The 13,961-nt window shown below is 35.8% G+C and overlaps 1 protein-coding gene across 2 annotated transcripts in view; it reads right to left on the bottom strand.

Moving 5' to 3' along the window:
- Positions 1-516: 516 nt before the first annotated feature.
- Positions 517-13,961, bottom strand: part of Rgk3 (Rad, Gem/Kir family member 3) — a 361,288-nt gene continuing 347,843 nt past the window's right edge. For both annotated transcript variants that reach the window (XM_073991719.1, XM_073991720.1), the window contains one exon: positions 517-1,354. In XM_073991719.1, coding sequence (XP_073847820.1) covers positions 1,205-1,354 — 150 coding nt within the window. In that variant the 3' untranslated portion in view covers positions 517-1,204. The remainder of the gene's footprint in view (positions 1,355-13,961) is intronic.

Genomic DNA, 13,961 nt, shown 5'->3' with positions numbered 1-13,961 from the left:
CATTTGTAATGAGTTTTTTTGCTGGGTTTTTTGTCTTATTTATCACAAAACTGTTTTTAATATTTTATTGGTAAAATAAAACCGAAATAAATAGTGGAAATTTTGTAAATTTCTAGAACACTGTACGAAATTGAGTAGAAATAGTTATTGTTGTTATTGTGTTTTTTTCTTGTCAATGTATGTATATGCTTATGTATAATTACCTATTAAATAGTATCATTACTATTATTATTATTATTTTAAATTTGTTTCATTATGTTTTATTTAAGTTAAGCTTTTTTTATTTGTGGTAACATAAATACTTCATCGTTTAACTTTGGTATTGTTATTTTTTGTTTGTTTTAAATTTGTCATATATGTTGTTATACTTAATAATATTGTTAGCGAGTAAAAACTATTTGTTTATGATTGAAAAATGTTTTGTTGTTTTTTTATTTATTTAATATTTGCAATAAAATTTAATTTAATTTTTTTGTTGGATCCACAAAGTTGCATAGGTTTTGTATGTTTGTATTGTTTTTATTTTGTATATTTTATTATAATTTTTTGTTTTTTAACAATGATACAATTGAATAATTATTGTTACTGTTTTGTATAATAATTTTTTAATTTATTCATATATTTATATATAAATGGCATTATAAACATAAAAATATATATTTGTTTTTTGGTATTTTACTAAAGGAGGAAGGCCAATTATGGATCATAGTTGGCTTTATTATGTCTCATGGTAGCCTTCCACCTTCGATATTTTTTTAGCGTATTTTTGCTTGCTTTTAAAAGCATTTAATTTTGTAATAAATTATGGTTTCTGATATTTCCAATTTTAGTTATATTTTTAATTAAATTTGATTTAATTTTTGATTATCAGGCTTAATGTTCTTTACTTTTACAACTTTATAAATATTTATTTATTAATTTTTTCACATATTATTTCTTTACAATAAACATAAAAATATTTTGTAAAATCTATTTTACAAAAAAATAATTTATTTTTTTTGTTAGATTTTTTTTTAATGTTTATGGAAACCTTATTTTTTAAAAATTAACTTTGTGTTTCTTTAAGAAAGGCCTACTTTCCTTATAATTGTTTTATCCGTTTCCTTGGTTCCTGTATTCTTACATGTTTTTTTTTTCCTGTTATACATACACTTGTTATTGTTTATTGTGGGATTTCCTCAATTCTTCTCTATATCTTCTGTATTTACAAGACCTGCAGGTTTTCACAGTTTTTAAATTTGGAATCTTCTTTGCCCAACAGCCATGTCAACATTTGCCGAGCTTTCATGCTGGCCATCATAACACTGCGACTCTTATACCAATGAGCCGGCGATGGGGAGGTATCACGATTACCCTATATTTGGGAGAAAATGAAATAAAAATAAAAAATAATGTTATATATCATCCGTTTTAATTATAGAGATTATTGAATTAATTGAAAAATAATAATAAAATATACAAAGGTCGATAAAAGTTATACTATATTCTTGAGAAAATTGGACTCTGTATCGGCCCCAACCCAGACAAGATTTCACTATAGTCCGCGAATATGCTTACGGAAATTTCCTAATTATTGTAATAAAATTACAATAATTCTTAATAACTTTTCCGTGACTTCTTACAAATCAACCTCCGAATCCATTATTTTATCACATAGAGCTTTGGAACCTGACGAACCAGGAACCCATACAAAAAAAAAACGTATGAAATGGAGATGAATTGGCCACATCTTAAAGAAAAATGTCCATAGCATAACCGGAATAGCGCTTGAATAGAATCTCCAAGGATCACGAAATCGATGTCCCCCAAGAAACACCTAGCGACGAACAATAATCCACGAACTTTCACAAAAGAACCTAACATGAAACAAGTGAGAAAAGGCTATAGTCGGTACGGGGCCGGCTATGTGATACCCTACACCACTACCTCTGTGCATAATCTTTTCACTCGAAAACATTTCTTTTATGGAGATACTGATCCAAAATAATTAATATTTAATTTTATATTTGTCTACTCGACATCACCAACTTCAATAGGATTCTATCTCTGTGAGAAAATTTCGTTATGATCCGATCAAAATTCCGACCTGTAGTGTGATTGCAGAATAAGTGGAAATGCAGAAAAGTGGGATGAATTACCGACTATTGCGATATCTCTATTATTTGACCACCTACGCCAGCCTACTTTGCATAATTTTAAAGATGGGATTTCTATTTTCTTAGTCAGGTTTTGCTTTTAGATGGTCCCAACCAAAGGTGTGATATTCGTCATTATTATTAAAATCGCAAAAATGAAAAGTTGGGTTCTATTAGCGACTATTGCGATATCGTTGGTGGACCACCTACGACAACCTACGTTACATCGTTGTAAAGGTGATATTTTCTTCTTTCATTGCCAGGTTTTGCTTTTTATATACCCCTTATAGACGCTGAGATATTTGCTTTGAAATAAAATGTTGACTTTTTCTCCAAACTTTTTTAAAGTTTTTGCTCATTCCGACCCCTAAATATTATCCGACCATCACAAAATTGCGACCTGTAGCGTCATTTCCAAAAAAAGGGAAAAATGGGATGTATTACAGACTACAGCGATATCTCCGTTATTTGGTCACCTACGCCGACCTAGTTTGCATCATTGTAAAGATGGGATCTTCTACTTTCATAGTCAGGCTTTGCTTTTTGAAAGTCCCCAACCAAAGCTGTAATATTTGTCATTATACCTTAAATCGCAAAAATGAAAAATTGGATTTAATTTGCGACTATTGTGATATCTTCGATGTTTGATCACCTACGAGAACCTACTTTACATCGTTAAAAAGGTGATATTTTCTACTTTAATTGTCAGGTTCTGCTTTTGGTATACCCCATATAGAAGCTGAGATATTCGCTTTGGAAAAATACGTTGTCTTTTTATCCAAATAAGTTTTTTGCCCATTCCGACCCCTAAATATTATCCAACCCTCACCAAAATCAATAGGCTTCTTCCTCTTTGAGACCCTCATTAACCCTCAAAATTTCGTGACGATCCGATCAAAATTGCGACCTGTAGCGTGATTTTCAAAAAAATGGAAAAATGGAATGAATTACCGACTATTGCGATATCTCCGCTATTTGGTCACCTACGCCGACCTAGTTTGCATCATTGTAAAGGTGGAATCTTCTACTTTCGTAGTCAGGCTTTGCTTTTGGAAAGTCCCCAGCCAAAGCTGTGATATTCGTCATTATAATTAAAATCGCAAAAATGAAAATTTGTGTTTTATTTGCGACTATTGTGATATCTTCGTTGTTTGATCACCTACGAAAACATACTTTACATCATTAGAAAGGTGATATTTTCTACTTTCATTGTCAGGTTCTGCTTTTGGCATACCCCATATAGAAGCTGAGATATTCGCTTTGGAAAACAACGTTGTCTTTTTATCCACATACGATTTTTTGCCCATTCTGACCCCTGAATATTATCCGACCATCACCAAAATCAATAGGCTTCTTCTCCTCAGGGACCCTCATCAACACCCAAAATTTGGTGATGATCCGATCAAAATTGCGACCTGTAGCGTGATTACAAGGTTTAGATGGACAGACGGACAGACGGACGGACGGACGGACTGACGGAAGGACACACATAGCCAGATCGACTCATCTCGTCGAGACATTCATTTTGGTATATATAAGTATGGGTCTACGACCATTATTTCGATGCGTTACAAACTTTTTGGCCAAAACCAACTTATAATACCCTCCCCACATTGTGGTGTAGGGTATAAAAAGGCAAAAACAACGGCAACTAAGATGGCGGTGCCTGCAAAGTACAAGGATGATATTACTGCCATACAGGAAGTATGATGGAGTGGAAAAGGCGACACATTTATTGCCTAAAGGTGACGCACTTTATTATAATGAGGGGTTTCCCAATAAGAGTGAAAAAGAGCGAAACATCCGATATGTTTCTTTCATAATAAAGGGGTATGCCGCTAATTATGAAAAACAATATCAGTTAAATGGCCACCACACACCTGGTTACAGAATCATATCATTTTCATGAAACTGTGTATAACCAAATTGCAAAGTGGTCTAAAGATATAGTCATTATACTAAAAATTTTACCAATTTTCACACAAAAGTTTTGGTCCATTTAACCCGCTATATATTATAACCAAACCTTTCTTAAAATTTCGCGCCGATCAGACCATCATTTCGACCAACAGAGCCGCTACAAAATCGGGTTAAACATTTTGTTATACCCTCAGCATTAATGCTAACGAGAGTATATACACTTTCATATGAGCAAAATGTGCCTCATCCAATTAATGGTTTTAGACCACAAGTGTTTTCGGACGAAATCCGTTTCAAACAATTTGGAGTCGATTTAGCCATGTCCGTCTGTCTGTCTGGCTGGAGTGCACGATAACTCCCGAACTGATCAACCCACAAAAGATACAAAATTTTCGGAAAAGTTGTACGCACGCTAACTCTTGGAGGGAGTGACCGATTTGGTCTATACTTTACATATCCTATATAGCAAAGTGCCCGCTAATTCGTGTGCGGAAAGAATATAAAAAAACAAATAAACTATATTTAATATGGAAATGACAAAGACTGAAAATTTTGTTAAACTAATACCAATTTAAATCAATATTAAATTTTATTTAAGTACTTTTCGTACCATTTTTCAAAAAAATCTGCTGTATCTCACCCATACACATCAACAGCGAGCACATTTTTTGAGGAATATTAATTAGTGGCTTTCTGTCATCAGAAGGTAAAACATGCTTGTAAACAAATTAACCCAAGTCAAATTTTAGTACCATTTGGTGCTTTTTGTAGCCAATAGTATGTATTTCCAATACCATTTCAGCCATCAGCGACCCGCATACCAAATTACAGAATTTCTGTGCATTTCATTTCAAAAAAACTTCTTTATTATCGTTCACGCAATAACAAAATGGTACTTTTCATACACCTGGGTATAACCTTAAAAAAATACCTTTTTATAACAACCGCTAATCTCATGTAAATACACAAGTATGAATTTCCGAAACCTTCTTCTAAAATTTCAAAAATTCCTGCTAACCCTTACACAATAACAAATTATATCAAATTCTGTACCTTTAGTATTTTCCAGAGTATGATTTTCAAAAACCATCTCCATATCTTAACTCCACATACCAACAGTTACTCTAAGAACAAATTTTAGAATTCCAGCTCTGTTCCTACACCGGATACAACATTTAGTCCGCTTTAGTACTTTTCGTTAATTTATGGTTCGTATTTCTTAAAAAACGTAACGTTGGTAACACACCAATACTCACCCTAACTCCAAAAAATACAAATTCCAGCTCTGTCCCTACATCCAACAACAAATTGAGTACAATTTAGTAATTTTCGTATACGTATTTCGACAACCACGTATCTCAACCCTACACTGATATTAATACAAATCTCAGGGTTCCAGCATTATCCGTTCGTCGATTACCAAATGGTACCAAACTTAATACCATTTAGTACTCTTCTATACTCTTCTCTTATATCAATACCACTTCCCAACCTTAATTCCCATATCAAATATCAAGATTCTAGCTATATCCGTTAAAAATACAAAATTTTAAAACTTACTTTTCGTACACTTGTTGTTCGAATTTCCAGAAACCCTTTGGTACATTTTTCTAACTCTCAATTAGTGACCTCATTGCAAATTTCAGAATTCTACCTTTTCCCGTTTGCCTAATACAGAGGGTATCATATTTAGTATCTTTTAGTACTTTTCGTACCCTTCCCGTTCGAATTTCCAAAAACCCAGCCTTATCTCACCGCTACACACCAACAGAAACCCACACTCATAATTTCAAGCTTCTAGCTTCAGCCGTTTCGTCTGGGCGATGATCTGTCAGTCGATCACTCACTCACTAACTTATCACTAAGCTCTATTATATAATTACATATATCTACCAGATATAGATCAGGTTCGAATATGGACTATATTTGTCCACTCCTTTGAGTACTCCCCACACAAAATTTTGGATATGTTCACTTTAAGACCAGCTCTCGAATCACTTGGATTATTGTTTAAGCAACTTGCATTCGCTGAGATAACAGCCGAAAGCCCTATGGATGGTGCGCACGATAACTCTCGAATTGATCAATCAAATTAGGGCTTCGTCATATTTTGTCCAAACTTAATTTCAGTTCAAAGATGGGCATTACTGGTTCACAACTTACTTATTTAGAAAATGTCACTAAAATGGTATGTACGAAATCTCTTGAACGGGGCAACCAATTTGGTACAAACTTTAGGTCTCCTAATATTTTGTTCAAATTTAGTTTAACCGCTAAAATCGGTCCTCTCCTTATGGTACTTCCCCCACAAAGTTCAACATTAGTGTCTAAGTGCAGTTTAGGGTCTGTTCGAAAATTCTTTGGAAATGTATATCGATGCTGTTCGCTGTGGTACTGCTTAGTCCATGCTTCCTGGCATACAGGTCCAAAAGTTATACGATGACCCACTGAAATGACTAGTGGGCGCGATACCTATCGAAAAGATATGACTTCCAAAATAATGGTGACTCCATAATGGTGATCGGTTTACTTTAAGTACTTACTTACTTCCTTTACGTTAAGTACTTCCTCCGCAACACTTTTGAACTTTAATCCTAATCCACATTTTTATACCCTACACCACACAGTGGTAAAGGGTATTATGTCTTTGTGCATTTGTATGTAACATACAAAAGGAAACGAAATAGACCCATAGTTCCTTTTGGGGATATACATATAATCACTTTCTGATTCGATTTGTGCATGTCCGTCCGTCTGTCTGTCCGTCTGTCCATGTATTTTTGTTCGCAACGTACAGGTCGCATTTTTTGTCCGATTCAGCTGAAAATTGGGGACTACAACTTTTTTAGCCATAGGAAGAACGCTATTGCTTTTGGTGAAAATCGGTTCAGATTTGGATATAGCTCCCATATATATTTTCGCCCGATTTCACGTATTTGCTGCACCAAACACGCTATATACGTCCAATTTTGATGAAATTTTGAATGTGTGGCTGAATTTGGTCTAAAAATAAATGTGTCAAAGTATATCGAAATCGGTTCAGATTTGGATATAGCTCCCATATATATGTTCGCCCGATTTCACGTATGTTCTGCACCAATCACGCTATATGCGTCCGATTTTAATGAAATTTGGAATGTTTGACTGAATTTGGTCTAGAAATAAGTGTGCCAAATTATATAGAAATCGGTTCAGATGTGCATATAGCTCCCATATATATTTTCGGCCAATTTCACGTATTTTCTGTACCACACACGCTATATATGTCCGATTTCGATGAAATTTGGAATGTGTGACTGAATTTGGTCTAAAAATAAAGGTGCCAAATTGTATCGAAATCGGTTCAGATTTGGATATAGCTCCCATATATATGTTCGCCCGATTTCACGTATGTGCTGCACCAATCACGCTATATGCGTCCGATTTTAATGAAACTTGGAATGTTTGACTGAATTTGGTCTAGAAATAAGTGTGCCAAATTATATAGAAATCGGTTCAGATTTGCATATAGCACCCATATATATTTTCGGCCGATTTCGCGTATTTGCTGCTCCAAACACGCTATATAAGTCCGATTTCAATGATATTTGGAATGTCTGACTGAATTCGGTCTGGAAATGTGCCAAATTATATCAAAATCGGTTTAGATCTGGATATTGCTCCGATTTATATTTTACATATTCACAGTGGTGTAGGGTATCATATAGTCGGCCCCGCCCGACTTTGATCCTTTCCTTACTGGTTATATCATATATAACTTTATTCCATACATCATATCAATTGAAATTGGTTGTGGGTGACCTTTTTATACCCTCCACCATAGAATGGGGGTATATTAAGTTTGTCACTACGTTTGTAACTACTCGAAATAATCATTGTAGACCCCACAGACTATATACATTCTTGATCAGCGTGCAATTCTACATCGATATAGAAATGTCCGTCCGTCTGACGCGAGACGCGTCGTCGTTTTAAGGAAATTGTAAGATATTTGTCCCATTTTACCACCGAATTGGTTGTAACTTTGTATTTTGTGTCTCCAGAGGCCAAAAACATTCCTACCAAAGTTGGTTTATATAGGTCCACGTTTTGGTATAGCTCCCACATAACGCCCCATATAAAGTACGCGTCATTTTTAAATAATTTGAATGCATTAGTCGCATTTGACAACAGAATCGGTTGTAACTTTATATTTTGTGTTTCCAGAGGCTAGGAAACATTTCTACCATAAAATGTTTATATAGGTCCACGTTTTGATATAGCCCCCATAGGGCGATATCTGCCGATTTTCGGTATTTTGAAGGTTTTGGCCTCATTATCACACCGAGAAGGCTGACATTTGGTATTTAGTCTTCGTTGGGGGTATAAAACTTCCCCCCAGAAATTTGTAGGTATAGGTCCACGCCATCATATAGCAACCATAGAACGATACCTTACGATTTTCGGTATTTTGAAGGTTGTGGCCACAATAATCCACCGAAATGGCTGAAATTTGTGGTGGAGGGTATAAAAAGTTCGGCCCGAAAAATATATGACTTGAAAAATAGACTTTTTGCCTCAGAAGCAAAAAAAGTATTTTTCCGTGTACTTTGTATAAGAATGCGACTTCATGTTTGAACTAATGGTGATGCAAAAGGTAGCTAATCTACAATTCTTTGTAATGAGTTATTCGCTTTATGTACCTCCCAATTGTTAGCTCTTCAATTCATAAATTTACCCAAGTATCATTTGGTACGACCAGAAGTCGCATGCTAAAAATTTTGATAACTCAATACTGACAAATATTGTCCAACCATATATGGAACCTTTCCAAGGCCATTTAGACTGGTAATGTGGAATTAACATTGACTTGGTCAATATATGCTATATTGGATTGATATGGTTGTGCTAATGCCAAACAAAATAACCTCACTCACGCCAAAATCACTCTGATTCTTAATTCCAACTTGTCGACCTCTGTATATATTTATAAATTAATTATTTAAATAAGAAATATCTATAATATTCGTACATGTAGAATAATAAATTAATTTCAAATCTACATTCGAGTGTATGAAATATTATCATTTCAAATATAAAACTAAAAAAATGTTGCTTTTAAAATTAACATTGGATTTATGTACAGGGGGTAAAACTGTGAATATGTTGCTGAGGCATACGCATGAATCTAAAGTGAATAAATAATTTAATTGAAAGAAAAAAACATTATTCATTCTACATACAATGATGATATGCTGTATACTACTAAAAAAACAATATATTAAAAACATTTATAAAAAAACCAAAAAACAAAACGAGAAAAATTGTGAAAACAAAAACTGTTGTTCTTTAATTGCGAATCAAAATAAAAAATAAAAACGCACATCAAGTGCTATTGACCTGAATTATAAACGTTTATGAGGGTGGATAATAGAAGCTGACTTGGCACAAAATAAAGGTTATGTGTGCTCTTAAAGGTTGAATGTCTTGGAAAAGTGTTTTTGAGGGCAATACTTAGATTGCCATTAACCGGATGATATTCAAGAAGCTGACTGACCATTTCAATGATGACTTGACATGTTAAGGACTTTTTTATTGTTTTTTTTGTGTCGTCACACAAGGGTCATATGTAGAAAAAATTTTAAGGAATGATGTTGGTTGTTTAGGTTGGGCAAATGATTTAAAAATAATTAATGTAAGATTAGGAGCGTCCATGTCATTGTTTATTTAGACTAAAATGACAATTTGATACAACTTTCTTTATGAGAAACAGTATTAGGGGAAATATAATTCATCCGACCTGCCCTTGGTGTCACCTGCAATAAATTGAGTTTGCCGTCGGGTTCGTTATCCACATTCATAAAAATATCATAATATGAAAAAGAGGTATTTTTTACCTATCAGCTTATTTCTTACTACCCAAAAGGTTTCAAATAGTAAAAAGATGAATCTCAGATTAGGGTTATCGTATATAACACAAGAAGGACAACATCTCACGGGGATACATACTCTCCAATGACTACGTGAATATAGCTTTGGCCCAACAGTCGGGAAATTCAGTCGCCACAGTGAAACATCTGACAATGGTATGAGGCTGAAAGACTTTGCAGCTGCAAGAAACATGGTAGTTAGTAGTACCAGATTTAAGCATCTCGATATTCATAAGGGCACCTGGCTGTCGCCAGATCAAAGAACAAGAAATCAAATTGATCACGTTCTGATAGATGGAAGGCATGCATCAGGCGTGTTGAATTTACGGTCGTTCCGAGATGCAAACATAGACTCAGACCACAACCTTGTTGCAGCAAAGGTACGTACCAGATTAAACGTAGCAAACAAATACAACGGAAGTTGGACATCGGTAAGCTGCAATCACAACAGATAGCCACAGCATATTCCACTCAACTGGCCCAACTGCTTAATCAAAGCACTCCTCGTCCCGATAACATATCAGGACAATGGCAAAACATTGTCCACTCCATGCAAACTGCCGCAAAATCAGTACTTGGATACCAGAGACCTCCACCAAAGAATCCGTGGTATGACCAGGAGTGTCGTGCTGCTACCGAAGAGAAAAATGCGGCATATAGGGCTACTTTACAATCAGTAGCAACGCGTAGCGCGGAGTGTGAACAAATCGAGATGTACATGAGATAGAATGAAGTCCGAAAATTCTACTTGGAACTGGCTCATCCTCCTGTAGAGACGAGCAAGGTAATCTGGTAACTGATACAGATAGTGTTCTAAGGACATTGAAAGAGCATTTTTCCAAACTGTTGGTATCCAATAGTAGCGAAGACGATGATACCACAGATCCAATCCCAGAAGATGGTATAGAATGGCCAAGATGAGGTAAAAACAGCAATCAACCGGCTGAATAATAATAAAGCAGCAGGAGCCGATCAGGCGACGCGCTGATAAGGTGTATGCCTCAGCTAGTTAGCACCATCTGGCATGAAGAACGCGTACCCGACGATTGGAACCTGAGCATCCTATGTCCCGTCCACAAGAAAGCAGATAAGACTGTATGCTCAAACTATAGGGGCATAAGTCTTCTCCCTATTGCCTATAAGATAGTGTCAGGGATATTGTGCGAACGACTAAAGCCAATGGTCAACGAAATAATTGGACCATACCAATGTGGCTTTAGACCTGGCAAGTCCACCATTGACCAAATATTTACCCTGCGGCAAAACCTAGAGAAGACCCAAGAGATGCAGATCGACATATTTCACATTTTTGTCGATTATAAAGCAGCATTCGACAGTCCCCTCCGATCAAAGGTATTCCACGCAATGTCTGAATTTGGTATCCCCGCAAAGCTCATCCGGCTTTGTAAGATGACTTTAACTGATATTAGGTCCTCAGTTAAAATTGGAAAGAACCTCTCCGAAGAATTTTGTACCAAAAGAGGTTTCAGACAAGGAGACAGCCTTTCGTGTGACCTATTCAACATTTTGCTGGAAAAGGTAATACGAGATGCAAATGTCAAAAGAAATGGCACAATCTACACCAATAGTCACATGTTACTTGCTTATGCTGATGATATAGACATCATGGGCCGATCAGTAAAAGAAGTAACTGATACCTTTATAAAGGTCGAAGGAGAATCTGCTAAAGTGGGTCTGGCGGTAAACGGCGAAAAGACCAAATTGATGGTGTCGACGCGCAAAGCGTCCATAGAGCTCGGACCAGGAGTGTATGCACTCCTGCTTACATTCCTGAGGTTGGCCAGAATTTTATTCCACCAAACTGGATAAGTTAATGGGCAAGGTTACCAAGAGCAATATTGGTACAAGGTGGAACCTATACAGGTATAGTTTATATAAAGTATAAACGTGAGGCAATAGAGGGAGCAAATACAGAGGCAAGATTTCGTAAGGTGATCTCAAAGGATCCCAAACAAATTGGGAACATCAAACGAGGGGATGGCACATAAACGAATTCTGCTCAAGAGACTCTTGATTCAATTCTTACATCGGAGAGAATTCCCTAAGGAGCCAGACACAAGAGGCACCCCACAGGGCTCCTGGTGGTGAACGGGATACTCAAGGAATTTGATAGATTAGGAAACAGATTACGTAGTTAAATTTTTGTCACGCTGGGCTCACCATGGGCTCGATGTGAATCCTGCAGAAAAGTAATTGGAAAAGAACTATCACTGATTTTGTGTCGGCAAAACTGGGTGGCGTGCACTTGAATCTCTCTACAGACGCGAAATATCTGGGAGTTACCATCGGTTAAGATGGAAAAGGAATACTATTGAGCACACCAAGATGATCCTACTTGCACTTTATTATACGCGTCAGTTCCCAGTGCCCCTCAGGCAGCATTGAATGATATACTGAACATTCAACCCTTGAATAATACAAGTATCCCGATGTGGCTTGAGGCTTAAGGAGCTCAATCTGTGGCGTTGTTCACGGCTCACAGTGTCACGACCGTGGCCAAAAATGGTAAAAACTAAATACTTCGTTGAACAAATTTATTGATGGGGAGTGATAGAAAACATATTAATTAAGAAGAATCTGAATTTTGGTACTGATACGTGAAGTATTTTTGCTATATGAGGATTTAAATCCGACAATTTTAGTTAATACGTATTTTTGTGTTTTTTTTCTCTAAAATTAATAAATTATATTATGCGTTAATATTTAAAATTTAAAAGTAACGGTTGCTGCAAAAATGGTTCCTAAGTTATCTTGGGATGTAATAAACTTGGCTACACTTTTGTTTGTATGTATATATTAATCATATGGTGTTTACATTTAACCAAACATCTATTACTAAGTTTATTAATTTTCTGAAGCAAATTTTAAATTGCGTGGAGTGGGGAAAAAGTTGTATAAAAGTGTATATCGATATTTTTTGCGTAAAAAGTGAGTACTTCAAATATATAAAGGTCCCAGCTGCAGAGGTTTGCAGACGAATGTGTCATTTCTCTTTTTCAGCGACCACCTCACTGAGAGGATGCCCCCTTTTTTAACAAATCGTTTTGCGGTGTTGGCTATAGCGCGAAAACGAATGAACCGATCATCATATATTTTTGTGGGCTTATTAAGTACCTAATAATCTTTCTTTAAAACGAGAGAAATTTAAAAACTTTAAATTTTTAAAAAAATTGTGAACAGCGAAAATCAAAATTCGATTTTTTACAAAAAATTGGCCGCTTTTTGACCACTAATCGGTCAAAAAAATTTTTTAAAAGAAAATTCTCTTATATAAAGACAAGAGTTTGATATATTCAATATGCTCACAAACAATATGAAGAATAACCACCAAATTTCAGTCATATCGGGTGGATATTGATGCCACAACACTCAAAATACCGAAAATGAGGAGGCACGGTTCTATGGGGCTATAGGAAGACGAGGACCTATACCGACATATTTCTGGTGGAAGGTTATAAGTCCCCCAACGGAGACTTAATACCAATTTTAAGCCATTTCGGTGTGATAATCAGGCTAAAACCTCCAAAATACCGAAAATCGGGAGGTACCGTCCTATGGGGGCTATATGAAGGCGTGGACCTATGCAGACAAATTTCAAGGTGAAGGTGTAATTCCCCCTACGAAGACTAAATACCAAATTTCAGCAAGTTCGGTTTAATAATGAGGCTAAAATCTTCAAAATACCGATAATCGGGAGGTACCGTTGTATGGGGGCTATATCAAAGCTTGGACCTAAGCCCACAATTCTCTGTTGGAATGTTTGATACCTCTGCCGAAGACTAACCACAAAATTTGAATACTTTCGGTTGGTCATTGTGTCTAAAACATTCAAAATACCGAAAATCGGGAGGTACGGTTCTATGGGGGCTATATATAAACGTGGACCGACCAACCCAATTTTTTGTCCTGAAGATTGTTAGTCAATAACAGGTACTTACACCAAAATTGATGCACCTGCGACAACTCCTTCTATTTT

This window comes from Musca autumnalis, unplaced genomic scaffold (assembly GCF_047663935.1).
Source record: "Musca autumnalis isolate F117 unplaced genomic scaffold, ASM4766393v1 scaffold_5, whole genome shotgun sequence".
NCBI lineage: Eukaryota > Metazoa > Arthropoda > Insecta > Diptera > Muscidae > Musca > Musca autumnalis.
Note: the sequence above shows the minus strand (reverse complement) of the source record. Positions and strands in the feature narration are given on the sequence as shown.